This window comes from Ochotona curzoniae, unplaced genomic scaffold, assembly GCF_017591425.1.
Source record: "Ochotona curzoniae isolate NIBS_2020 unplaced genomic scaffold, NIBS_Ocur_1.0 scaffold_3208, whole genome shotgun sequence".
NCBI lineage: Eukaryota > Metazoa > Chordata > Mammalia > Lagomorpha > Ochotonidae > Ochotona > Ochotona curzoniae.
The window spans coordinates 33569270-33597072 of record NW_024467106.1 but is presented as its reverse complement, the minus strand read 5'-3'; the positions used below and the strand labels follow the sequence as shown (position 1 = coordinate 33597072).

Sequence of the window (27803 nt, the reverse complement as noted above, 5' to 3'; positions counted from 1 at the left end):
CTCACTTGGGGAGTGAATCACCGGACAGAAGATAATCCTCTCTTGTCTCTCTTCTCCTCTCTATATACCTGACTTTACAATAAAAATATTTTTTAAAAAAGTAGCCTTTAGTTTTGAATACTCACTAACATCATTATAACTACAAAGTAACTGTTTAATTTCAAAATACATTCCCTGATCAACTATATATAGATTCCTCACAGGTACACCTTTTGCCTCACTAAAATGGTCAACATCAATTTTAGATCTTGTAGTTTTAAACTACTTTTGGCTGCTCTTAGCATAAATAAATTCTAAGCTTGGCCTTCAAAGCTTGTTTGCTCACTTTGTGTGCTGTGGCAAGCCCTGATGTTCCTTTTCTTGGATCATGTTAGGCTTTCTTCTGCCCCTGGACTGCTGCACACATTTTCCTTTGCTAACACCAACTCCACTCCTTGTTAATAATATCACCTTGTTTTCTGAATTCCAACTCAACTATCACTTCCCACCTGGAAGTAGGACTGTAAACAAAACCTGCCTTAACAACAGGCATCCCCACTGCCACTGAATATGAATGAGGATGGTAGCAAGGAAAACTGAAGGCTAAATTTAGATCAAGTTCTGCCATTCCCTGGCAATACAATAGTAATATACATACAGGGTGAGTCTGTCATCACTAAAACATTAACATAGCTACTTTATACCAAAGTACCACCAATGTAAAAGTCTGTTAAAGAATCTTTGTTAACTCCATTTTGCAAAAAAAAAAAGGCCCAAAATGATAGTAAGAAATGAAATAATCATTAAAACTGTGAAGTACTCACAATATCACCTATACTTTAAGATTTTGCTCTACTAAAGTCATTTTTAAGAATACTGGATAGGAAAATTTGTGAATTCTCGGATAGGAAAACTTTGAATTCTCGTTTTAAATTGTTATTGTTGAATATAATGTATTTGTTTTACTGGCAGCCCTGATAAATAAGCAAATAAAGGAAATACTAAATTCTCTTCTGGCAGGAGAAATTAAGGTGCAGGTTAAAAGGCTTTCTAATTTATCCCAAAGAAACAGTTTTGAGTCATATAGTTTTTAGGAAGAGAAATAAAGACTGCCTAAGGGATTTTTCCCAGCATTTAACACACTTCCAGAATAATTCTCAAAACCAAAATTCAAAGATACTCTAGCTTGAAAATGTCAATACCATATTGAATGAATATTTATGAATATTTATGAAATATTTTCTAAAATTTATACTTTATTTAGAAAGGATCCCAGTTTTAAATAAAATGTTAACAATATCTTCTTCACTTAAAAGTGCATATCTCAGAGTGGGACATACATACTTTTTGAACAAATAATGATTTTTACAAATTAACACAAAAGAAGTCACTTGAAATATTTTAAGGGGGAAAGTTTTTAACCTAAAGTCATCTTTAAATAGCCTCTAATAGATGACAGGGTTTTTTTCTTTTTTTCCTATACCATCAGAACTGAATGTGATGCTTTTAAGACCTATCCATCTTTACCAAGAGACACTGACATTAATGATGTCCGTGGAGAAGGCAATTGCCTTGATGGCTCAGACTGAAGAGATACATTATTGGATTGGTTCCCCAAATCAGAGTCCAAGTTGCTGTCTTCTCTCACATCAAGAGTTTGTTCAACTGAAGTTGCATGGGGTGGAATAATAGCCACAGTTTTGCTGGCATGATTTAAGTTGTTAGTAAGTGTGGTAACATCACACTCTTTGTCCAGGGCTCCAATTTCATCTTCGATTGTAACAACATCTTTAGTTTCAAATGGTTCCAAGGAAGGAGTCAAAAACTCATCATGTAGAGTATCTTGAAGACCATTATTGTCATATTCTGTGTCTTCCTTAACTTGAGACTCCTTATCAGTATCACTGTCAATAGTAATAATAACCGGAGACCGTGAAGGATTCTCTCCATGGTGTTTCTTATGTTTCTTCTTGTGCTTCTTCTTTTTCTTTTTATGATGTTTAGCTAAATCAGTAGTTTTTCCTTCGTAAACAATCTCTACACTTAGACTCCTAGTTTTCCTTTTCCTCCTCTTGTGTTTTGTCTCTCTGTCTGATGATCGGCTATCTGAAAAGCTATCACTCTCATTTTTATAGTTTCCATCAAATTTTGATGAAGACTTTTGGTAATGGCTATCCTTTGCTTTAGAAGCAAATTCACGAGATGGTTGAGCCACTTCATTAGTACCCTCCAAATGCCGTGTTTTATATTTTCTTTTCCCTCCAGGCTTTTCATTTCTCATTCGGTCAGGTCCTGTAGATGCAGTCTTTGATCTATTACTGGACAGGCTCCTTGATCTGTGTCTTTCATAATAGTAATATTTTCTTTCACTGTGATTATTTTTTTTCCTAGCATTTCTTTCAGAAAAAGACTGAACTCTAAATTCTGGACTTGAAGATTGTCTGGAATAGTGGGCCCTAGACAAAGTCCTCCTCCTATATGATTCATAGCAATCCCGGTCCTTGTTTCTACTATAATAAGTATACTCCCATTTGAATCTGCTTCCGTAATTATTTCTTAAATAATAACGATCTCTGTTTCTGCTCCGTGATCTTCTTCTACTGTGATCACTGCTATGTGATCTCGATCTGCTTGTGCTTTCACTACTTAGGGAAAGTGTTTGGCTTCTTCTTGACCAACTGCTCTCTCTAGTTCTTGATCTCTTTTTGTCTCTTCTCCCTCTAGGTCTACTACTCTCCCTGCTTCTGGATCGTTTGTTCTTCGTTCTTTTCTTACCATGTTTCCTATGATTTTTCTGATCATGCCCACTTCTACTCTGAGAACGTGAATCTGAACTTCTTGATCTTCCCCTCCTCCTGTGTCTACGGTTACATAGGGAATTTACTCTGTCTCCTCTCATAGATGAGCTCAGGTCTCTGGGAGAAGATAACGATGTAGATCGTTTTTCCTCCTTCTTTGATTGGATTCTTGTTCCAGAATCACAATGACTTTTATTCATTGGCTCATTCTTTCCATGGACAGAGTGTGGAGATGAACATCTACTCATATCACTATCGCCAGAACTGTAAGACTGTTCTTGTTCTTGGGCCTTCACTGTCTCCATTTTCTCATAGGAGCCTAAATCCTCAGAATCAGAGGACAGTTCAACAAGTTCTGGGGTCCGCTCAGCCAGTGGTTTAACAAAGCCAACAATGACACAGTTATCTGAAGAACCATCACTGTCATTATTTAGGTCCTCATTGGCTTTTACTCCTTGTATCTGAGATGTGGCTCCTCCTGTGACAAGTTCTTCATCTGAGCTGTCTGAAGTATTTAAAAGGGAAGACATGGCAACATGTACCGGTTCTGAGCTTGAATAAGATGGTCCTGGCGTTTCATCATCCCATGGTGCCTGACTAACAGTGGCTACATTAATATCCAGTTCTTGGGTCTCAGCTTCATCTGGAGATATTGTTATGACTGAAGAATCAGAATGGCTGCCTTCTTCATACGAAGGAGCAGGGCAATCATAATTGGCGTGCTGGTCAAAAGCTGCCATATTAAAAGGAGATCGAGCAAAACTAATAAATTCGTGTATAAAATGCTCAGTTCGATTAAGTAAAAATGGTCTTAAATCAGACACAAATGCCTGACTCTCCAAGTCATAGCGAGTGACATTACTCATGATGATGTGCTGGACAATATTCACTAAAGATCCATGAGCTCCAAAAAGAACAGTGAGTTCACGTTTTAACCAGGGCACTAATCTATGAAGGCAAGCTGGATTTCTACGAAAAAATTCTGCTGAAATATCTCTGTAGCGGCCACCATCTTCAATATTTCTAACTCGAACACCAGCACGATAGAGGGTTCGCCTAAAATTAATAATATCTTGTTCTTGAATTTTCCGCAAAGATCTTTCATCTGAAGCAGGTGGTCTCCTTGATGCAATCTGTCTCATAAGTTGAGGAATTTCAACATCTCTAGGTCTTGTTGAGAGGCCCAGTCCTTCAAACAGTACTCCACTATCTGGCGGAGTTGTTGTTCTTCTATTCATGGTACTACTAGGTGAATAAACAGAAGCATTCCGGTCCCTTGTCATGGTTGTACGGTAGCGAAATCGTCGAACATCAGAGGTAGGCAAAGAACCATTATATGAAGGCCTTAGGACGTACTCCTTGAAGTCGTCTTCTGCCCTCACAGAATGGAAAATAGAATCAAAGGGCTGTTTACATAGTGGACATTCAGCTTTGTTTTTTGACCACTCCTGTACACAGCGAAAACAGAACTTATGTAAGCAGCGATCTAAGTAAGACACATTATCAAATCTATCCAAGCATATAGGACACTTAGAATCAGGAGATGCATCAGCTGGTACTGTCTGCTGCAATTTGCTAGTGCCAGCTTTAGGTGAAAAGTTGTCCATTTTAAATTCTTTAGCAGCTGATGCCATTATCTGTAAAAGGGAAAGAAATATATCAGTAATCTGAAAAAGAAAAATGACTAAATAATCTGAACAAAAATGCAAATAAAAACCTTGGAATATATTTTGGAGGAAAATATTCCAATGATTTATTACTATTACAAAGGGGCAATAAAGCATAGTAATATAGCGCTTAAAGCATAAGCGCTAAGACAGATTTCCTAGTACTAAATTTTGGTTCTACATTATCAATGACTATGGAACCAGTTACTATGTGATTTTCTTTCATTTGTTGGTCAATAACAGAACCTGTTCCCCCTTGTTTTGTAAGAAAACATTACAAAAGGTACCCAGGACTTAATATGCTTTAACATTATGTAACATTCTCCTATTGTTTAAATAAATAATTTAACTGAAACACACACAAGGTAAAAAGAAAATACACCAAGCATCCATGTATCTACCACTCAGAATTTAATGTTTTTCCAGTTTTTTCTTTCCTCTCTACAGAAAAAAATACAACTCTCAATTAATACTATCTGTGTAACCTTCAAATATGTTTGCTCCATTACTATTTAGTATTGATTTACTTTAATATTGTATACACAACTCCTCTGAAACAGATTTGGTGAGATACAATTTACAAACAAAGTTCGCCTTTTTAATGCTATGGCTCTCAAAACCGCACTTAGAAATAAATCTTTAATGACGACTAAGTGAAATAAATGTAAAAGCACTCAGTGGCAGATTCTGACTCATAGTGACTGCTGGGTACTATTATTATACCTATTATACTATTGTTATTGTACTATTATAATCAGGTAGCCACCGATTCCTTTCAGCATTTCTAAAAATGCCCTCCTTGTTTTTTAAATTTATTGAATACAAAAGTCAATCCAAAGGTATCCTGAAATCATGTTTCAGTTTCTTACCCTATTACATTTTCCCAGAAGGATCACTACTAGAATCTTAAATATTAGCTTTGTTTTCTTTACATTTTTCAGTTTACTTACATAGGCTTACAACTTACAGCTAGAGCTGAAATTTAATACTATTTGAAACAGTATTAGAAATGAAACTGTAAGAAACCTAGCTTGGCAAATCCAGTATTTTACAATTGTTACCTCTTTACTCCTTCTTTGGTTATATTCTATGCTAATTATTTTTTTGTGCGTGTATATATAGGTGCATTTATTATTTATTTATTATTGGAAAGTCAGATATACAGAGAAGGAGAAACAGGAAGATCTTCCACCCAATGATTCACTCCCCAAGCAGCTACAACGGCTGGAGCAGAGCCAATCCGAAGCCAGGAGCCCGGATCTTATTTCCAGTCTCCCACACAAATGCAGGGTCCTAATGCTTTAGGCCATCCTCTACTGCTTTCCCAGGCCATAAGCTGGGAGCTGGATGGGAAGCGGGGTCATGGGGATTAGAACCAGTGCTGATATGGAATCCCAGCATGTGCAAGGTGAGGACTTTAGCCACTAGGCTACTATACCCGGCCCTATTTTGCATATAAACATTAGTTTTTTGTTTCTGAGGGCCTATTATTCCTTTTCTTCCACCTCCTCTACCACAGAAAATCCCATTACTGGTCAACTGATATCAACTTAGTCGAATAACAGAATTGATATCCAAGTTACTCAAATAACATTACAATTTCCTAAATTTTACTGGTTCTAAGCTGTATGAATAGAAAATAAACAGAACCCATAACCAAAGCTGTTAAATACAAGGACACCCATCTTTAGTTTCAAAGTAAAGTTCTTCACAAGGCACGTTGACTTTCTCAGACTAATGACTTAATAAAGATTAATGCTTAACAAATGTTCCTTTGGTGGTCCAAATATTTCTAACCTTCTATTTTTCTGGAAATCAAATACAAAACTACCGCTGTCCTAAAATTTTTTTTAATGTTTATTCATTTTTAAGCTCTTATGTATTTTTTAACTTCTTGGAAGACAGAAAAAGGCATACAGTCAGATACAGACAAAAAGCAATTTCCCATTTGCTGGCTTACTTTACAAATGCCTTCAACCAGGGGCTGGGGCCGAACATACAAAAGCAGCCAGAAGTCAATCCAGGTCTCCCATATAAGTGGCAGGAGCCCAAGTACTGGGCCATCACCTGCTGCTTCAAGTATAGTGAGGACTCAAACCCTCTCTCGCTCTCATGGAAGACCAAGCATTTTCTTCAAGGATGCTTTAAACATCTACCTTCTAGAATATTCAATTCCTGTACTAGAATACTTTATAAATCTGAGAAAAGAGAATTATAAACACAGGAAGCCAATTGCAAGCTCTTAAATATTTATACAACCTAAATTTCCCAGCATTCTCCCTAATTACAATGTTTTCTCTTCACTCAGGAATAAAACAACAGGTAAAAGCTTTAGGAACATAAAAGTATTGAAGGGCGGGGTTAGAAAGTGAAAGATGGGAACTAGACAGGTAATCAGAAGACCTGGATTGAAAACCAGTTTTCCACTTAGACTAGTTCTTTAAACCAGAGAAATCTACATTAACTCTAGGTTTTAGTTTTTCCCCTCTATGAAATGATAAATTATCAGAACTAGAAAAAAAGACTGGCAAATTTTAATTCTGTATTATTTTAGTTTGTTTCAGCTTAGTCAAACATCTCTAGTTCATATAGAACTGACAACATGATTTTTTAAAAAAATTACTAGTGGGAAACTCAAATTAAAATAAAACAAAATGGTCAAGTCTCTTCCCTGCTTTTAAAAAACCTTCAACAATAAGGCTAAAGACTTAACTTGTAATATCTTCCATAACACCTAAGGAGCAAATAAGTGTTCTCTCTTATATTTCTACACAGATAATAATATATTATAATAAATACATTATTTAGCTTCAGAGAATGTATTCTCAGAATTATCAGATGATGACAATGTAAGAATATCAAATAAAGGACTTATCTTTCCAGAAACATGATTAAGATTAAAATGAAGTAGAACTAGCATATTAGCTAGCAATTCCACACCTGAATGTCCAGCCAAAAGAAGTGAAAACTTGTCCAAACTTTATGTGAATATTTACAGGAACATTAGTCACAATAGCTTGAAAGTAAAAACGAATGGATTAACAGGATGTAGTCTATCCATATCCAGAAAATTATCTGGTAACAGAAAAAGTAACGCACTTATCCATGACCACAACATGGTGAACCTTCATAATACTAAGTCAGGAGAAAAAACACAGAAGACCACATACTGTACGATACCTTTTATACAAAATGTCCCGATTAAGCAAATCTATACAAACAGCAAGACCACCAGTGGTTACTGGAGGCAGTAGTAAGATTTCTCTCTGGGATGATGGAAATGTTCTACAAACTGATTATGGTGATGGAATCACAATTTTATAAATACACAAAAAAACCCCACTGAGTTACATAATTAAAGCAGGTGAATGTTATGAATGGAACTGAAATAATATCTCAATAAAGCTGTTTAAAAATACAAATTCAGTATCATCCAGGTTGCTAGGTGACAGTTTAAGACCTCCAGATTTTCAAGAGGTGCTGGTTTTAGATTGTAAATCTCTGCCTACTTGACGGCAGACACATTCAGTGCCTTCAAGATCTAGATAAAAACCTGCATTAAGATTTCGCTACCCTAGCACTCCAGCAGTAAGGACTAGAAGTTAAGTTTCCCCAAAGGGGATTCTTCTGATCCTACCTCCTAAAGGTTCCACAGATCCAAAACAAAGTCCATCTTTGAGATAAACTGATTAAGCCCATCTTCCCTGTCTAAATCTTCTAATCTGCTGGTTTTTAACAAGAACAGTTCATCTCACATGGGAGGGGAAATTCTGGTAATTAAAACTCACACAGGTGTGGAGAAAATGAGTAAGAGAGACATAGAATCCAGTGACTTTTACCTCATCACAGATGGGAAAGCTGGAAAACTGTAAGGATGCAAACGAAGCAGGACTGCTGTACAGTATACTTTTTATAATCAGCACCGCTTCTGAGTTGCATGACCTACAAGACGTTACTGCTCAAAAGCTAAAATTTCCTCAATTCTAAAATGGAGAAGAATCCACCTGAAAAGGTGGTGGTGTGAAGGCACATGTTTCACATAAAGCGGTGTACTAGGAGTAGCTGGACACACTGTTCACATTATTTGGAAATCAGGCTCATTCCGGTGGCGATTAGCCATGCCCACACAGAGGACAGTTTGTGACGACTAGATAACCATCACCCTTCAATCAGAACTGTCCCCTGCCAGCCCACCAACGCGCAGCCCACGGGGAAGGCCGCACCAAGTGGACCGGGCAATTGCACACGGGCCAGCCCAGCCTAGGAAGTGTAACGCTGCACGGGCACCTCCAACAGCCACGCTGACAGCCGCTTTCTCTGCTTTCTGCTTGAGAAGTGCCACGGCCACAGGGCCACCATCCGCATTACATAATCACAACCCACCAAGACACTCTCCTTCCCAATCTTCACAGACAGGCCCAGGGGTTCAGGGAACCCGGCCAAGGTCACACACCCCAGTCGGAGCGCTATCACCATTTACACTCGGCTGGACTTTTCTCAGGACGCGGTCTCGTGGAACACCACCTCCCCGCGCCCACGGCAACGAGCCACAGGTGCGCCGCCCGCCAGCCCCGCGGCCCGCCGGCTCCCCCCGCGCCCCATTGTTCCCGACCGGACTCACCTTGGGGGACGCCGGCGCAGCCCCCGCTGAGGTGCTCGAGGAAAGCTCCCGCCGGCCCTGGACGCTGGGTCGGTGACGGCAGGAGCCGCGAAGGCGGACCCGGCGACTTCTCCGCCTCCCCTCAGGAGCTGGAGCCGGCGTCGGCGCTTCAGCCTCCTCGCGAGACAGCGGAGACCCCGGCGGCGACTTCGACCCCTGTGACGTACAACACCTTTCACCAATGGCAGCGTGGGGGCGGGACACACGCCGAGGCCCTGCCCACAGCGCATCAAAACACAACCCCCGCCGGGGCGACGCATGCGCGGGGGGCTGAGCGCGCGGCCCGAGCCGCCCTCCTCCCCCACACTCCGCCCGGAGCGAGCGGCCGGAGCGGCCAAGGAGCCAGGGGAGCCCGGGGAGCCGAGCGGCCTGAGCAGCCGCAGCCCGGCCTTCGCCCTCGTCCTGGCTGCTTAAGCCCAGCGGCTTCCAGGGTTGCCGGCTGCACGGCTTCGCCTGAAGCCACCCAGAGAACACGACTGCTAGCTTGGTCCCCAACGCCACCAAACTCTTAAGAGAAGTTACTAGAATTGGAGGAGGGAACTATAACACGGACTTGGCCCCGGACTAGCCAGGGTTCGAACGCCCCGGAGCCCACACAGTCCCCTACGAAGTGCCCAGGGGGCGGCACCTGGCAGAGGCTTCCTCTCAGAGAACGGCTGCTGGCTTCTGTCCCGCTCGCGGAAACCGAGGGGAGGGGGCAAAAACTCGGGTGAAATGATGGCGCTCAGGAACACCAGATTCGACGAACCGGGCCTTAACCGGGAGCGCCCCAAGATTCGCGGGGCGCCCCCCACCGCGCGCGCCAAACCGCCGCCCGCCGGCCCCCACTCGAGCCCCGGCGTTGCGTGGAAATGCCGCGCCCGGCGGCCACCGGGGGCTCCAGGACGGGCGCCCGCGAGGACGCGGCCCCGTTATGTAAACAGCGGGGAGGTCCAAGCGGGGCGCGGGCTGGCTGCGGGGGCCAGCAGCCTTTTAGATCTCCATGTCACACCGAAAACGTGCCTTAGGTTTCAAATAAACTTTGAAACGCACGTTACTCTGCATGAGTTACTACACTGTCTGAAAAAAAATTTTTTTTTTCCCTTTCGGAATACGGAAGCCTAGCTGTCTAGGTGACAAAGAGCAGTTCAGGACGGGCTTGTCTCGCAGCGTTCTCTGCCCCCGAAAGGCGGGCTGGGCGCCCCCTGCACCGCGGAACTCTCCGCTCCCCGTTCCGGGCGGAAGTGGCCCGCCGCACGGTTGGCTAAACCCCCTGGAAGCCGGTGGGCGGGCGCTCGTGCCCGACTGCAAGATGGCCGCCGCCGCCCGCCCGCCGCCACGGCCCGGGAGCCGCCTTTAGGGCCTGCAGCGGCCGCCGGCCCCCGCCGCCCGCCTTCTTACCATGAGGCCAGTGAGTCGCCGCACCCTGGACTGGATCAACTCGGCGGTAGGTCCCGGGCCCGGCGGGGCTGCGCGCGGTGGCCCTGCAGGCCCGCGGGCGGAAGGGCCCGCCGTCTCCAGCGCCCAGTAACCCCACAGCCCGCTCCAGCAGTGAGCGTTCTACGCCCCCAGCCGACCCCGCCCCTTCCTGGAAGGGCCTTCCGCTCCTGACGTAGAGGCCGCCGGGAATGCTCGCCCTGGAATCCCGGGCATGCCGCTGGCTCCCAGGGTTCGCGCCCCGGCCGCCTCGCCCGGGAGCCCCGCACCCGACGGGGGCTGCCGGGAAACACGTTTAAGAAGCGTGCGCTTTTGCTTTGGTTGTCTTAGCGGTTTTTTTTTTTTTCTTTTTTGACAGTTGCTGTTTGCCATCGTTTTACTCTCGTGGGGATACGTCATCTATGCATCCACGGTGGCCGCACGGCGACAGCTGAGGAAACAGTACCCCAAGTCCTGGGATGAATGAAAATTTGTAACTCTATTGAATTTAGTTCTCTGCAAATTCCTTATGTTTATCTGACACCTACATAGGATTTTAAAAAGTAAAAACGATAATACAGAGTTCCTGAACTTATTTTGGGGGGGGTCCTTTATAATTAGCACTAATGCTTTACTAATGTGTTTTATATTTGCAAGATTCGAAGCAACTACTCTGATGGTTTCTGGAATAAAGCCTTAATGCCTCAGAAAGCCTTCTTTAAAACAAGTGTTTGAAAATTTATTTTCTTTTATGTGCTTATTACACTATTTCATTTTGTTGCTTTTTCACACACCAAATTAAGGTAAGTACTGTAAAAGAAAAAATATATATGCGACTAAGTTACTTTTCTACATCTTGTTTTCCAAGTCAGGAAGGGTCAGAATTAGTGGTCACTCATATCATTTGTTTAGTAATGTGGTGTTACTTATGGAAAAATATGGCACTTCTCTGGAAGTAAACTTTATTGAAATTTTTAAAATGTATTCAGTAAATATACTGATTGAGGAACAAACTTGGGCTTATACACTTTTGAAAATTTTAATTAAATTCAGTGGTGTTGATCAGGAAATTCTTTCATTGGTGGAATTACTTCTCCAGTCTCCAGAATTGTATCACCCTAAGGAGAAAAAGGAAGCATTTAGTAGAAAAATCTGAAATCCTTAGCAGCTGAAGCTCCATTATGCTCAATGTTAGTCAGACCTTGAATGGAAAACAAGTCTAGCTCTGGAATTCACTTTAAAAGAACTCTATAGGGAGGCTATCTCAAGATGAGCAACCAGTGTTAAAATCTCCTGACAAGAAGGGATGTTTATTTCGCAAGCCCCCCAAAAACAGAAGCCACAGGAAAAAGCTGCAAGGAAACAGGTTAAATTTAAGACAGCAGTGCAGCGTATTCCTAGCACTTGATTACCTAAAGCACTTAAGCTTTCCATTTGTCTTAAACAATGGAGACAGATTACAAACCTTAGTTGGGCACCTGGTGTGTTTCTCAAACTTTATTCAATACAGTATGTGGTTGAAAGGGCACGGGCTTTGAACTTCAACAGATAAACTGTGTGGGTGGGGCCCAAAGACTTGGCCCATCATTGTTGCTTTTCTCTCAGGCCAGTTAGCAAGCAGGTGGATTGGAAATGGAGCAGCCAGGACACAAACTAGCGCCCTTATGGACAGTGACATCCCAAGCATCAGCTTAACATGCAACACCACATTGCTAGCCCCAGCTGTACAGAACTAAAAATTACTTCAGTTTTAGCCATGTCTAACATAACAGATTGTCAGCCCGACAGCTCCTGAATGACTAGTTTAGAATAGCCTCATGCTCACCTTCAATCTTGCCATTCCTCAACTTGGAACTGCTCACAACTGTTTTTAAAGAGGAGCACAGGGATACCTTTCATCCTCTGGTTCACTTCCTAAATGTCAACAGCCAGGACCTGGGCCAAGCTGAAGCCAGGAACCTGGAACACCATCCGATTCTCTCACATGGGTGACAGAGGCTCAAATGCTTGGGCCATCCTCTGCTGCTTCCCCAGCAGCATTAGCAGCAAAGCGAGATCACTCATGCAGCAGTCAGGACTTGTGGTGCCCATACAGGATGCTGGCACTGCAGGTGGTGGCTTAAACCCCTCCCCCATGCCACAATACTACCTCCCAAAATTTTTATGTGATGTAATAAACTTACTTTAAGCCACCATAGTACTTAACTTATCAGTTACTATTAAGCTAACAAAGGATTGCCTTGAAGTGGTACTAATGCTGCTAGAATATGCATTAAACCACATGACATTGATCAGCGGTCTGGTGGCAGACTCTGGCAATCAAAGCTAAAAGATGGAAATAAAAGGCAGTGGCAAATTAATGTTTCCTATAATTTGGAAGCAAACCACAGTAGTTAGAGGTTCTAGGAGATATAGCTGGGAGAATGTTACAGTTTGTGTTTGGATATTTTTGACTGCCTTGGGAATATAAGAAATAAGTTCACACAAGAAGGGGTCCATTTGGCAGGAAAAATTAAAATGGAGAGAATCTAAAAATTCAAGACTTTGTAGTACTGGAATATTAGACTGTTTATGAATCCTTAAACAGTTTGAGTTTACCCAACAAAGTCAAAGCAACAGAAACCCAGAAAGATTCAGTAAATGGAACAGGTTGAACCTAATATGAAGGTTGCCTTTGAACCAATCTGTAACAGAAGGTCTGCACGTAACCACCACAGAGTTGGGAGGTGGCTGCGTAAGGACAAACAGATTAGTAACTATGGGGGCAAGTGCCATGACTCAGAAGGCTAAGCCTCTGCCTTTGATGCCAGCATCCTACATGTGTGCTACGTCAAGACCTGCGGCTCCATTTCCAATTCAACTTCTTGCTTATAGTCTAAGAAGGCAGTGGAGGAGGGTCTAGGGCCTGGGGCCTCTGCACCTACATCAGAGACCTGGAAGAAACTCCTGACTCGCTTTGGACTGGTCCTGCTTTGGCTGTTGTGGACATCTGGGGAGTGAAGCATCAGATGGAAGATCTCTGTCTCTCTAACTACCTTTTGAATAAAATGTTTTTAAAAATTGATTATATGCATGGAAAAAAGAATGTTTTTTCTACATATGAGACTGACTGGAAGCAAACATATGTCTACAAGGTTGTCTCCTCCCTTGCTTATCAAATGTTAAGAAAAATGGATGATAAATCAAACCACAAAAGCATGTGAGTATATGAAATTAAGACAACTCTAGCACTGAACCAGTGAACAAAAAGCAGATCTTGTGGGCTACACAACTGCTAAGGAGGTGTGCTTCCTAATACCACTAGATGTAGTCCAGGCTGATAATGAAAGTAAGGAACCCAGTGGACAAAACTGTAGACTTAAAAGAACAATGGACAAGTGTTCCTTTCAATGAACAAGATCTGCGTTCATTCAAGTATTTTCCAGAAACAAGAGCCTTTACAATGTTGTTGCTAGGATTTCAGCGTCCCCAAGAACAAAGGACTGACTGCTGTGCTGTGCAGCTGCCAGTCGGTGTTGTGGCATGGCTTGTTAAGTTGCCACTTGAGACCACCACAGTGCATATGGTACTACCTGGTTCTAGTTCCAGCATATCTACTTCTGATCCGGTGTTTATGCATCCTCAGAGGCAGCAGATGATGGCACAAGGGCTTAGGCCTCTGCCATCAACACGGGAAACCTGGATGGCATTCCTAGCTCAGGGTTTCAACCTGGGTTGGCCACGCTATTGCAGGAATTTGGGAAATAAATGAGCAGATGAAAAAAATCTCTTTCTCACTCTGTCTTCCTCTTTGTAACTCTACTTCAAGTAGCACAATGTGTGTGGACAGGGGGACAAATATATAAGTGGATTACTAAATAAACATAAATTTACCCAACTAATAATACTAGCAGATCATTTCTGTCTTGAGACTCCCTGCGCCCCAACATCAGTTATACAGGTTTGCTTTCAGTATGGTTAGTCAATATGGTGAATCTCTTTAGAATTTCCTTGTTGCAATAGATAATAGATGGTTGTGACAATGTTACTTGCTTGAAGCAAGACTCAACACTGAATTTTATTTTACTTTTTAAATTATCATCTAGACTTATGGTAATTCATTATCTGTGACTAGACAAGAAATGTAACGTATTTATTATGCTAACAATAATCTTACAGCCAGCCAGTAAAAATTTAAACTACTATATAATCATTTAACATTGAATGAACTCATTTTAAATTTAGTATTGTTACTAGCATATTCAAAACATAAAATTTAAAACACACCTGGACAGATTTTAAAATCACAGATGAGAGGAGCTTAAGATCAAATCTTGAAAATGAGGGACAAAGCCATAAGAGTCTAGGCTTAAAATAATAACAGAAGTTCAGTTGCTATCACCATGCTCAGGTTTGTGCTCGGAAGTCCTTTACCGTACAAGAAACGGCAACGGTGAAAAAATCTGTTACCTTCAAGTCACAACAGTCCAAGGTCTTCACTCAAGATTCAGAACAAATGTACCTATTTCCCATTTTCAACTAACTTGGTACTTCACACTATTTACTATTTTAAAAAATGCATAAAACAGGAACTTAAACTGATAGCAAAAAAGAAACATTTTAGTCCAATGATCATTTACAGGGAAGGAAAGAGAGAAATAATGAACAAAAGAAAAAAACTAAGTCTTAACACTTACTGGGAATATTCTGGGCTTCCTCTGAACCATGGTATAAGGTTTTGTCTGCAAGAAAAGTAATTGTGTTATAGTGTTATAGTTTCTTCTGAAAATAAAAAATAAATTATATCCCAAATTTTAATTTAAACCCCAAATTTTCACAGAACTTGAGACTCATTCATCCAACCATTTACTCAGTATTCTACTTGGCTATCCAATACGCATCTCAGACTGAATCAGACCCAACTTAACTGCACCTGTCCAAACCGTCCTCCCCGTGTTCTGTACTTCCGTAAGTGGCACTTCCACTCCCCTAATTAGGAAGGCCAGAACTCTTGACTGCTCAGCAGAGCCTTTTGGTTCTACACCGAGAATACGCCCTGAATGCCGCTGCTTCTCACGAGCTTCAGCATCAGCCTGTTTCACCCGGGCTCCTGCAATGGCAGCTGCTGGCCGCTAGGCTTACTCTCTGTACCCTCCCAGTCCAGCCTCCACCATGCGAGCAGAGGAGTGTCACTCCTGTGATCTAAGTTTCCTGTTGAAGAGAAAGGCAAGGTCCTTGATACTCTCCGTCAGACACTTCATGTTGCAGCCCTTGACCACCTTTTTGACCTCCTAGTACATTTTCCTTACTGTAATGTAGTTCAGCAGCCCCTTCCCCAGTCCAGTCAAGCCTGCCGGGCCTCAGAACATTTACACTTAATGTTTAATGTTATTTCTCTACTGGCAGTGCTCTTCTAGATAGCTGCTTGACCCATATCCTTATTAATGTTTGTTAAAACATCACTGATTCAGAAAAACCTAGTTAAATTGCCAGCCTTCATAAACAGTCCTTTACTCCACTTAAATTCTTCTGTACACTTGATACTCCTATAATTTATATTCTTTATTAGTACTCTCTAAGGGTGAATGTTTGGCACAGCAGTTAAGACACCATTTAGGGGCCTGGTGCGGTAGCCTAGCAGCTGAAGTCCTTGCATGCACATGCCAGAATCACATATGGACCCTGGTTCTAATCTCAGCAGCTCTGCTTCCCATCCAGCTTCCTGCTTGTGGCCTGGGAAAGCAGTAGAGGATGGTCCAAAGCCTTGGGATCCTGCACCCGCGTGGGAGACCCCAAAGAAGCTCCTGGTTCCTGGTTTCAGATTAGCCGAGCCCCAGCCACTGCAGCCACTTGGGTAGTGAACCAGTGGATGGAAGATCTTTGTCTCTCTTTCCCCTTCTTTCTGTATATCTGACTTTCCAGTAAAAATAAATAAATCTTTAAAAAATATTTTCTATTCAAAACACTGGAACCCAATTCTAATTCCACTTAGCCCCACTAACAGATAAAACATGTGATACCCACTGCATGGCAGCACTTCCTGCCCATTACAGAAAACTCTCCCCCCGACACCTCACTTCCAACTCCCAAGACTAAACACAGCCCTAAACGATGCTGAAGTTTGGTTTTAGTCTCAGCTTCACTATCAGCTAACCTCAGGTGCTTCTCCCTGACTTCAGCAGAGCTGGCGTCATTCTTCGCTTCCATTCCCGAGCAGACTTCATTGCCTCACATGCAGTAAGCCATAATGGTTTCCAGTTTATCTACTTTAGCCAGAACTTTCTTCACTTCAGTTCATCCCACATAGCAATGTTTTTGTTTTCTTCAACGTCACCTTCATTAAAAAACTCTTCCATTTGAAAACTGGGTGGCTTCCCATTGTCTGCTACAAACAGTTCAGTCTCTTGTGCCTAGCTTTTAAGATGCTCCAAAAATTGGTCCAGCCTAGTCAACAGTTGCCTTCCACTGCCGTCATCTCCTCAGTCTTGAACGAGTATATGAGCATGTTCATTACTGACTCCGTATCATTCTTTTATTCCTTCCTGGTAGTACTTTTCTTCTCCACTGCTTTACCCAGATCAGATCTATTAATACTACCATAAACTCCTGAAGGTCAGGAAGTCAGTGACGTGCCCATATACTGTCTGGATAACAATAAAGAAAGATGACATACAAGGCACTCGATCGAGGGACAAGATTTGCTTAGTGAAAACACAGGTATATTTTAAATTTCACAATTCTAAAGTCCAATACAATCCACACATATTAAGTCCTTATAATAGGGAAGTCCAAGTTGAGTCCAAGTACTTGGGTTCCTGCCACCCATTAAATTCATTAAATCATTATTTTTAAATACTGATAAAAGAATTTGTTTCGAATCACTTTATAGCAAATTGCTGACCAGCTTATTACTTGTATCTATTTCTTACAAGCACATATTCTTTTTTTTTTTTAAGATTTGTTTTATTTTTACTACAAAGTCAGATATACAGAGAAGGAGAGTCAGAGAGAAAAACCTTCCATCCACTAGTTCACTACCCAAGCAAGTAGAATCAATCAGATTTCTCTACTATAAAGTTACTCTTTTAACTTTGTAATCAGTAAGTGCTCTGGGGATATCTATTTTCAGATCAATGTTGATATTCTGATGTTCCTTTGCTACATTTACTACTGTGATCATTTTCTTTAAGATTTATTTATTATTTTTATTGGAAAGGCAGATATACAGAGAGGAGAGACAGAGAGGAAGATCTTCTGTCCGGTGATTCACTCCCCAAGTGACCGCAACAGCTGGTGCTATGCTGATCCGAAGCCAGGAGCCAGGAACTTCCTCCAGGTCTCCCACGTGGGTGCAGGCTCCCAAAGCTTTGGGCCGTCCTCGACTGCTTTCCCAGGCCACAAGCAGGGAGCTGGATGGGAAGTAGAGCTGCTGGAATTAGAACCGGCACGCCCACATGGGATTCCGGTGTGTTCAAGGCGAGGACTTTAGCTGCCAGGCCACAGCACCAGGCCCAACTGTTACAATTTTCAATGGTGACTTTTAATTCTATCATTCTATCCACTTATTATTTAGTAACAGGCTATAGATTTTTTTTTCTTGTACCTACTTTTTGTTTAAGATTTTTTTTAAAGATTTATTTATTTTATTGGAAAGTCAGATATACAGAGAAACAGAGAGGAAGATCTTCCATCCACTGGTTCACTATCCAAGTGGCTGGAGCTGAGCTGATCTAAAGCCAGGAACCAGGAGCTTCCTCCAGGTCTTCCATGCGGGTGCAGAATCCCAAGGCTTTGGACCATCCTCTACTGCTTTCCCAGGCCACAAACAGGGAGCTGGATGGGAAGCAGGGCTGCCGGGATTAGAACTGGTACACAAATGGGATTCCAGCATGTGCAAGGTGAGGACTTCAGCTGCTAGGCTACGGCACTGGGCCCTGTATTCACTTTTTAACTCATTTATTTATACCAGTATGGACTCGGGTGTTTTCACCTTTTTATTCCATTGACTCCCAACTATTACTACCATCATTTATTTTGATGTTTAAACTGTCTGGGTGGGAATTCTTCCAACCTAACTCGATCTCCTTTTGATACGTCCCCATCATTCTTTGGGCATTTCTGGACTTCTGGCGCATCACATTCTCATCCTTTACTTTCCCTGTTCCAGCCCTAGAATCAGACATTTTTCGTAAGAGATAAATATCCTTTCAGTGGAGAAATGTGCACAGAAAATAAGATCCAGGGGCTGCCATTGTGGCACAGTGAGTTAAGCTGCAGCCTATCATGCCAGCCTCCTATGTGAGCACTGATTCAAGTTCTCACTACTCCACTTTTTTTTTCCTTTAAAGATTTATTTATTTCTAAGGTAGAGTTACAGAAACACAGACGGGCAGTGACAGAGATCTTCCATCCACTGGTTCACCCCCTGAAATGGCCCCACTGCCCACAGCTGTAGCATACCAAAGCCAGGAGCCAGGAGCTTCTTCTAGATCTATCTGGGTACAGGAGCCCAAGCACTTGGACTACCTCTGTTGATTTCTCACGTCCATTAGCAAGGAGCTGGATCGGAAGTGGGATAGCTGGGACTTGAACCAGTGCACATATGGAATACGGGTGCCACAGGCTGTGGCTTTACCTGCTATACCACAGTACCACCCTTATCACACACACTCCACCCCATTTCTGATCCAGTGCCCTGCCTAGGACACCAGAAACCAGCAGAAGACAGCGCAAGTACCTGGACCTGGCCACCCCCAAGAGACACAGAATGAACTGGACACAGAATGGCTGGTTTCCACCTGGTCCAGGCCCGGCCTTTGCAACCATTTGGGGAATGAACCAGAAGATGGAAGTAATCAATCAGTCAATCCCTCTAACTCCATCTTCCAATAAATAAAATCTTAAAAATAAAACAAAAAACCACTATTCCCAGGTCTTCTCAGGGGACAGAGCTAGGAAATGGTTATGTTTATACATTCACATACCTACACCTGTGTTTACTTCTGTGTCTATCCATACCTAATGAAACCATACCCCCAATTCTATTCTGGCATCTCAAGGTCTTTTCCCTTTTCTAATGGAGAATCCTGAACCCCATTAGGAAAACATGAACTTATCTGATCAATTAATTTCCCTATATATAAACAATTTCTGATCATGACAATCACACCTCAGTTTGAATGTTCTCTTCAGTTCCCTAAGTTCTGATACCTTCCTCTGGCCTGCCACTCCATCACTGGCCACACCACTTCCGTCCACGTGTTCTCCTCTCTGCTCAGGTCCCACCATCCTGCACCAGGACACGTACCGCCATAGCTGCTCCCCAAACAGGTATGCTCACTTTCTGCCCCTGCAGCCCCCAGGTGGCAGAACGCCCTCCTTACTGCGGGTTCCCAACCTGCGCACAGGCAGCCATCACTGCTTCCCCCTTGTATGCGACTCCCCAAAACACGCGCCCTCTGCCCCCTGCCTGAGATCCAACACTCCACAACATCTGGGGCTGTCCTTACTCTAAAACATGGCAGTTGGCTCTATTCAGTCAGTCTATGCAAGATCTTTCAGGGAAAAGCTTAGAACTTTTGGACATCCTAGAGTCTAAATAAATTCTAAATTCTAAAACCCAAACAAAAAACAGAGAAAGTGGAGGAAAATAAATGGGATGAAGGCAAAGATAACCACTGCCTATTTGGAATTCCACCTTATACCAGGTCTACGCTCGTAACACACACGAATTTTCATCTTCCCTAGTTTACACAGGTAGTAGTGGGTTCGTTATACCCTGCTCATTAAACACTCTTTCTATGAGGAAATATACTTAAGCTTGTATACTAATTCAAAGACTAGTTTTTTGAAAACTCATACTGAATTACCTAAGTTTTAGAAAGCTTTTTACATAAAAGGGTTTGAAGTACTTCAAAACTAATTTAAAAGTAGCAGACTATTTCCAGTAAGAATATGGCATACCAACAAATGCTTTTCAGAAATAGTAAAACGACATTCTTGCAAATACATGCTTAAAACATACTTACATTCACATGATATTTGAAATAATAATGAATAAGCCATGCAGGTATAAGTGCATGAGTGAAAACAAAGATGCTGTGCCGGTATGTTTTATAGACCTGTGGGGGAAAAACACATATACAAAATAAAACCACCAACAATATATGTATATAACAATATCATGATATTATTTAACAAATTTCTAAATGGCACATGTTTCCTCACAGTCTAAGCTTGCCAATTTGTATTTTTGTACTGAACACGGGGCCTGGAGTCAGCATAGTGGTATAGCAAGCTAACCCTCTGCCTGCAGCACTGGCATCCCATATGAGTACCAGTTTGTACTTCAGGTGCTCCACTTCTGACCCAGCTCCCTGCTTAAGGCCTGCAAGAGCACTGCAGGCTGGCCCAAGGTGTTGATGCAGCAGACCTGGAAGAAGCTACTGGCTTCAGACTGGCTCAGCTCCGACTGTGTGCAGCCATCTAGGGAGTGAACCAGTGAACAGATCTTTCTCTATGTGTGTTTCCTCTGTAAATCTGCCTATCAAGTAAAAATAAAGACCTTTTAAATAAAGCATTTCCTTTTAAAGAAATAAACAGAGCCTGCTACAGCATACCCACAGGGTCCAGAACAAATGAAGCTTAAGACAAGTAATCTTTTTAAGATTAAAGAAAGGCATTTATACATATATAGTTAAAAAGACTTCCAAAAAATCCTTATTATAAGTTTGTTCCTAATAAAAAATGGTTATAAATTCTAAAATTTTATAATCAGAATAATCAAAGCTATAACATATGTCAGGTCAAGTCCTTTCAGGGCTCCAGCTTCCTACTCTTGTGACCATGAGAGACATGGGGCTGGCCCCAGCAAGTAGGTTCCTGCCGCCCAGGCCCAGGCTCCCCACCCAGCTCCATCCCCGGCGGCTGTGCTCATCTGAGCAGTGAACCAGCAGCAGATGGGAGCTCTCTGTCTCCTGCCTCTCAAACTGCAACACAAAACGTCTCCACAGCAGCCAATTTGACCAAAACCCACCTGTCCTTTCAAGTGAAGGACAATCTAGGATCTAAGCAGAATAACAGAGGATAACTTAAGAAAAAATGTGAAGTAAGATAGATTTCAACAAACGATTATTTACTTGCTTAAATCACTGGCTGGCAGAGAGGCTGTCAACTGTGAGCCAGGGATGGCTCCAAATCAACAAGCAATGTTAGAGACACAAGAGGTGAGGGAGATGCAGAAATTAAACAGCTGACTTCTATCACTGTAATATAAGGCCCATTTTCTCAGAAATTATGTTGTACTAGGTTACTTATGCAGCAGGGTTTTTTTTTAAAGGCATATGTAAATTTCACCCTGAATTCCTTCCCTTCCTAGCTCTGTGCTTCTCTGGGGCTAAAGTACCTCCCACTTAAAATGAAGACCACAGTTTCTATCTTAAGGGAATAATGAACACAGCACGCTAGCTAACACTGCAGGTGGAATGCAGGCACCCAGCGTAACTGCATACGTATCGGAAAGCAACTCTGCGGGCTACCGCTTGTCACTCATAACTGACTCAGAAGCACAGACGGTTCTGAAAAGGCAGGTGTTTTCTTTTTTTAAGAGTTATTTACTCTTATTGGAAAGTCAGATATACAGTGAGGAGGAGAGACAGAGAAGATCTCTCCATTGATTCACTCCCCAAGTGGCCACAATGGCCAGATCCGAACCCAGGAGCCCAGAGCCTCTTCCTCGGGGTCTCCCACGTGGGTGCAGAGTCCCAAAACTTTGGGCTGTCCTCGATTGCTTTCCCACGCCACAAGCAATGAGCCGGAAGGGAAGCGGGTCAGCCGGGATTAGAACCGGCGATCATTTGAGATCCCGGTGCGTGCAAGGCGAGGACTTCAGCCGCTTGGCCACCGCGCCGGACCCTGAAAAGGCAGGTTTTGAGCATGACTCGTCAAGCACACCTTCGGTGTCGTGGGGTCGGTGGCTGTCCCAGCAGCCACAGGTTCTCGGGGCCCTCAGGGGCCGTGCCTCCAGCGTGGAAAGTTAATCGTGTGTTCCCAAACACTAAACCCACTGAGCTTCAACTTCAAGCTATCCTGAGGGCTTTCCACAGCGCCGCCTCCTCTCCACACCTGACGGCAGAATGGCTAGGGCGCCCCAAAGCCACACGCGCCCAGACCCCAGCCCAGGACCCTGCAACGGAGATCGCGTCCTTGCTAAACCCGGCTCTCCCTCGCCCAACGGTGTCAGCCCTTGGTGTGGCTGTCAGCCCTTGGTGTGGCAGCCAGCAGCCCCGACAGGGACGCCCGTCACTCACCAACTTCCTCCAAGGGGCCTCGTTCTGCAGAAACTTATTCCAGAACCTCTCCAAGGGCCAGGTCCTCTGCGGGGGCAGCACTGGCTCCCGAGCGCTCAGCTCCTGGTCCTTCAGCCATCGTCGCCTCAGCTCTCGCAGCTGCTGCAGCCGCAGTTTCTCATCCGGCGTGTACCCCGACATGTCGCCGAGGCAGCAAGGACACCTCGCACCCCCAAACCTGTCCCTTGTCAAAGACCCGCGTCCCCGTTCCGCAAAGCGACCTTGCGAGGACGCCCGGGAGCGTCGCGCGGTTATGACATCACGCCAACGTCGTCCCAGGCCTGGGCATGCGCACAGGCTGTAAATTGTTCCTCGGGTCCGGATGAGGTGGGTGGGTTTAGGCTGAGGGCCGAAGGACTGGAGGGTCTAATAAGGAAGAACTTATGCGCTGGGAGCTGGAAAGATGAACAAGTATGGTTCGGCGAATGTCACGTCCGGATGAGAAATTCCTTGCTTCCGTCTCCCCCGATCGCTCTGTAGCTGGCTGAGTCTGTGGAGATGAATATCTAACAAGGTTACACAGAGGCTTTGCCTCACTTGTAAAGCTGTGCTTCCAAAATACGGTGGTAAAAATATGAAAGTGTGTGACTGTTCACTGCCGTATGTGTTAATAGCAAGACACGGAAAACCACCTGCAAATTCCCGATTAGAGCGCTGGCTGGAGAAACTGTCAAACTACAAGCGGATGGAGTACTAACACAGAGTATTAACTCGGGGCTCTAGATGACTGGAGGGAATGCCAGAATATATTTGTAAGTGAGAAACACTTAAGTGGAGAGAACTGCATGTAGTAGCTTTTCTCCCAACAGGAAAGGTGGTGGTAATGTTAGCTTTGTAATATTTCCTCCAGTTTTGAAAGCAATGAAAGTAAAAACAAATTTTTAAAAAATACTACCTGTGGGAAGAAATGGATGGAATAAAGAAGACTTCTCTGACTATATCTTATATCACAAATTTGTCTTTAGAACCAAGTATGTATTGCAGACCGGACCAGCCCCCTGCACATGCTGGCAGGCACAGGAACCAGAGCTAGGGCCAGTCCAATGGGAGGTTATCGGGGGTCACTCTGACTGGGCTGCAGCTCCCCAAGTGTGGGCAGGGCAGGGTTGGGCCACAGCACCCATTGATTTGCAAAGAAAGGAGGGCAGAATAAACTGATCAACTACCCCGATGAAACTTAACAAATTTCTTGGTGAATGGAGACTCTGAGGTGGACTGTGGCAGCCAATTAACCTTGGAATTGTTTCCTCATCCTTGGAGCAGTGATATCAACAGCATCTCAGAACTATCGAAACCACTTGAGCAGAACCCTCAGAACAGAACATGCTCCACAGTGGGGACCCCGGGAGGACATGGGGTGGCCACTCCCCATCTCTGGGTACTGAGGCAGTTGGGAGGCTGGATGCGGCTTCTCCTTTGATCTCCCCTCATCCTCAGATAAAGGGAGAAACAAAGAAAATGTGCAAATAAGCAAACAACCAACCAGTAAGTGTTCTGTGTCATTATGAATCAAAAATTATCAAATGCATCCCCTAAAATGCAGAAATTAAATAAGTATCTAACTGATGTACTTGGTAGCATAATCTCAAAGACACAATCAAATAACTTTAGACCTTCACATTCCTACTGCACATCTAGAGAAAGATAAACTTCCAGAACAGAACCACAAAACATCTTCAGCTATCCTAAGAAACCATATTAGTGGTGACAACTGTGCAGTCAGTGGTGATATTGTTCTCTGTCATAGAAGATAAATGTGTAAGTATTATAAAGAACCAATGTGCATGATATGGGAGAAATTTAATACACATATAAATTAAGGGAAATGGAATTGTGACATTGCAGGTAAAGATGCGTCCAGTATGCCAGCATCCCACATGGTACCTGTTTGAGTCCGAGCTCACTTCCCACCCAGCTCCCTGCTAATGCATCTGCAAAGTGTGGAAGATGGCCCAGTGTGTGGGTCCCTGGGACTCCCTGCCATCCACATGGGAGACCTGGATGAGTTCCTGGCTCCTGGCTTCAATCCTGCACAGACCTGGCTGTTGTAGCCATGTGAGCAGTAAATCAGTGGGTGGAAAATTTCTGTAAATTTCGCTTTCAAAATAGATAACTGACATATATGTGCAATATATATATATATACACACACACACAAACTGAATTTACAAACAACTGTATGAATTTAATTAAAAAAAAGCTGTAGTTCTAAATTTCGAATAGGAAGAATCAGTGTGAGTTTATGATGTACTGTATCTTGGTATATATATATATAATTTTGTCAGCTCTGCCTGGTAATTTAGTGCCCTCAAAATGTCCAACTTACTAACCGAGAGCATCTTTAGTTCCTCACCTGTGATGTCTAAAAATCTTATTTTTCATTTATAGGGCCAGTCTCCTTGAAGACACAGTTCCTAAATGTATTGCTCCAAAGATTGTGTAAACACTTAAAAAGTGTGTAGGACTCCAGAGAGCTTTTACCTGTTGAGTCTTATTGTATTAGAAATCAGAACATTGTAAAATGACTGTTTATGTATTGGCAAAATTCAGAGAGAAGAATATAGTTTTGCATTTTTTGAAAATGTTTTGAAGATCTGGCTTAATAAACAAAGGCAATATTCTTGTAACTGCTATTGCATTCAGTCCTAACGTCACACACTAACCCCCTATACTATACCAACTATACTATACTATACTATACTATACCCACGTATATTTGTGAGAGGATGAAGAGTTTGAAATGGAAAATGGTATCTTAGTGCTATTAATATGGATATAATTCTATCCTTGCAAGAATTTCCAGGGGTCCCCAGGCCATATTACAGTAACATCAGCTTGGGAAAATGGTTAGTTCCAGGTTTGTTTGGGTTTGAGAATGTGAAAGAATCCTAGGACATCTTGCCATTATCATAAAGGGGAAGTTTTAAAGAGGAGTAGCATCATGTCGAAAGTATTCAGTAGCCAACCCAAATAGCCTTCAGCTGGACAGCAATGGAAAACTTAGAGTAGCAGTGAGTACTGTGATTTCCACGGATTGAAAGGTATTAAAGATGTTAACATACATGAATTTAAAATAATTTTAAAGCAAATTTCATTTGTGACTTTTGGATGATATTAGGAAGTCAATCTGTTGTGAAAAAGAAGTTATACAATGGTCTACCCTCTCTACACAAACTGCATCTCAAAATAATGGAAATGTCTTTGAATATGTATTAAAAGCTATTTTTAAAAGGAAAAAAAATGGCAGAATTACAATATCACAGATTTTGCCAGTTAGTTCATTTAATAAACCAGTGTACCTACTGAGGGATGGCAGGGGCTGGAGTCTCCAAAGAAAGCAACAGTGCCTCCTAGTGGACATGTTGCATTACTGCCTATGTAACAAAAAATTGAGCTGAATCTGATCAATTATCTACCTACACCTAAGGATTTAATTCAGTAAACACGAAGGACAGAGGCACTCCTTACACATCAGAATGACACATTCAGATAAATCTGTATTGTAAGAGCTTCACTATCTCAGTTTCTTAAACAAAAATATAGAGGGCAAAAAAAATTAAGATCTGGATCAGAACACAGGGAATTTAGCAGCTACCTTGATATTTTATGATTTTAGGGCATTTTTATATATAGCAATATTATGATTATATCTTTAAAGGGAGCTCTTGCCTTTTAGAAATCCCTTTTGTAATATTTATAGATGCAAATATATGCCCCGAATTTATTACTAAATAAGTGGGGAGGGAAAATGATATGTGGAAAGAATGGCAGGCAAACAGGGAACAGTATATCTTAATATATATTTTAAGTACATTTGAGTTATTTCAAATATACAGTTTTTTTTTTAAAAAAAAAAACCTATGTCCTGAAGTAGTAAGTAGACTGGACTGTGTATTTAAACTATCATTAATTCCTACTCTGCCTTGTAAGAGCTATGTTTTGAACTAAAATTTGCAGCCTACTTAGTTGAGAGATCTCAAATCTGTTATCATGGGAGCCAAACAATTGATACCAAGTGAAAAGTTTCTGAAGGCTTAGCCATCCTAGGAAGGACTACATTTAGGTCCCCATCCTCTGAATGAATGAAGTCATGTACATCTATTAGTTACTTACATTTAGGACCATCACTCTAACTCGAAAATTATTATACTCCTCCGTTCCCACACCAGTATTATATTCAAAAAGAAAAAATAAATGAATATTACTTAGAAAAATATTTTCTTACACCATTACCATTTTGGCATCACTTTGCATTTGCTTGTGGCTGTGATTTAATTAATAATAAAGAAGTTAGAGTGGGTTCATAGTTGTATAGCCCAACTGGGAAAAGCTAACGCACAAATTTATTTTGCCACAAGAGGGCACTCTTGCTTGTTCAAAAATAAACAACGAACCAAAATGAAATGAAGCTTTAGGTCAGACCTCAGCAGCCAGGCTCACCATCCTGGGGAAGGAACAACAAGCAGCTCGGGGACAGGATGAGAGTCCACACGCCCAGCAGTGTTTTTGGAAGTCAGTAGGAGTTTGGTTTCTTGAATGCAGAGTGGAGTTGAGGCAGACAGGAGTTTCAGGCTGCGGACTTCAGGGGGTGTAGGCCAGAGGGCTGATTGGGTGACGGTGACGGGACCTTGTCCCAGACCCAGTGCCAAGCTCCTTTTCTTCCTTTCAGAAACAAATTTAAGAGCTGTAAGTACTGCTGAACCCCAAAATATGTAATTTCTCCAGAAACTCCTTTATCTTGAAAAATTCTTTCATCTTGTTCTTCAAATTCCTTTGGTTGTTGAGTGAAACTTGCTCATGTGGATCAGAGAAATGTGTGAAGATGAGTAAGACACGGCATTCTCCCACAAGTTCTTTTAATATCCTTCTCAGATGAGTAGAGCCAATTAGCATATCTGATGTCTTAAGTATTAGTAGTCCATGGGAATGCTCATTTGGTTAAGTTTCTACTTGTGGTTGGATCATTGCACTGCCAGTAG

The 27803-nt window shown here is 42.5% G+C and overlaps 3 protein-coding genes across 5 annotated transcripts; 1 reads left to right on the top strand and 2 right to left on the bottom strand.

The window, feature by feature from the left end:
- Positions 1–918: 918 nt before the first annotated feature.
- TOPORS (TOP1 binding arginine/serine rich protein, E3 ubiquitin ligase) lies at positions 919–10709 on the bottom strand. Its single transcript, XM_040963863.1, has 3 exons — positions 10485–10709; positions 9066–9260; positions 919–4414 (listed from the first exon to the last, which is right to left on the bottom strand). The coding sequence occupies exons 1-3, from the start codon at positions 10485–10487 to the stop codon at positions 1493–1495; spliced, it is 3120 nt and encodes a 1039-aa protein (XP_040819797.1). The 5' UTR covers positions 10488–10709; the 3' UTR covers positions 919–1492.
- On the top strand, positions 10135–11081 carry SMIM27 (small integral membrane protein 27). The gene is made up of 2 exons (XM_040963867.1): positions 10135–10530; positions 10879–11081. The coding sequence occupies exons 1-2, from the start codon at positions 10486–10488 to the stop codon at positions 10984–10986; spliced, it is 153 nt and encodes a 50-aa protein (XP_040819801.1). The 5' UTR covers positions 10135–10485; the 3' UTR covers positions 10987–11081.
- Positions 11082–11452: 371 nt separating this feature from the next.
- NDUFB6 (NADH:ubiquinone oxidoreductase subunit B6) lies at positions 11453–23062 on the bottom strand. 3 transcript variants are annotated; one of them, XM_040963864.1, is made up of 4 exons: positions 22787–23062; positions 20507–20599; positions 15176–15220; positions 11453–11617 (listed from the first exon to the last, which is right to left on the bottom strand). In XM_040963864.1, exons 1-4 carry the CDS (start codon positions 22964–22966, stop codon positions 11549–11551), a joined length of 387 nt encoding a protein of 128 aa, XP_040819798.1. In that variant the 5' UTR covers positions 22967–23062; the 3' UTR covers positions 11453–11548. The 3 variants fall into 3 exon arrangements, with proteins under 3 accessions (XP_040819798.1, XP_040819799.1, XP_040819800.1); XM_040963865.1 differs by lacking the exon at positions 15176–15220; XM_040963866.1 differs by lacking the exon at positions 20507–20599.
- Positions 23063–27803: the final 4741 nt, after the last annotated feature.

Excerpts from the sequence above, each read along its gene's own strand:
- SMIM27 (XM_040963867.1), top strand. The coding sequence starts at position 10,486 with ATGAGGCCAGTGAGTCGCCGCACCCTGGACTGGATCAACTCGGCG. Across the intron at positions 10,531-10,878 it reads TGGACTGGATCAACTCGGCG|TTGCTGTTTGCCATCGTTTT; the intron begins GTAGGTCCCGGG and ends CTTTTTTGACAG.
- TOPORS (XM_040963863.1), bottom strand. Across the intron at positions 4,415-9,065 it reads CTGCGCCGGCGTCCCCCAAG|ATAATGGCATCAGCTGCTAA; the intron begins GTGAGTCCGGTC and ends TCCCTTTTACAG.
- NDUFB6 (XM_040963864.1), bottom strand. The coding sequence starts at position 22,966 with ATGTCGGGGTACACGCCGGATGAGAAACTGCGGCTGCAGCAGCTGCGA. Across the intron at positions 20,600-22,786 it reads AGGCCCCTTGGAGGAAGTTG|GTCTATAAAACATACCGGCA; the intron begins GTGAGTGACGGG and ends TTTCCCCCACAG. Across the intron at positions 15,221-20,506 it reads ATTTCAAATATCATGTGAAT|ACAAAACCTTATACCATGGT; the intron begins GTAAGTATGTTT and ends CTTTTCTTGCAG.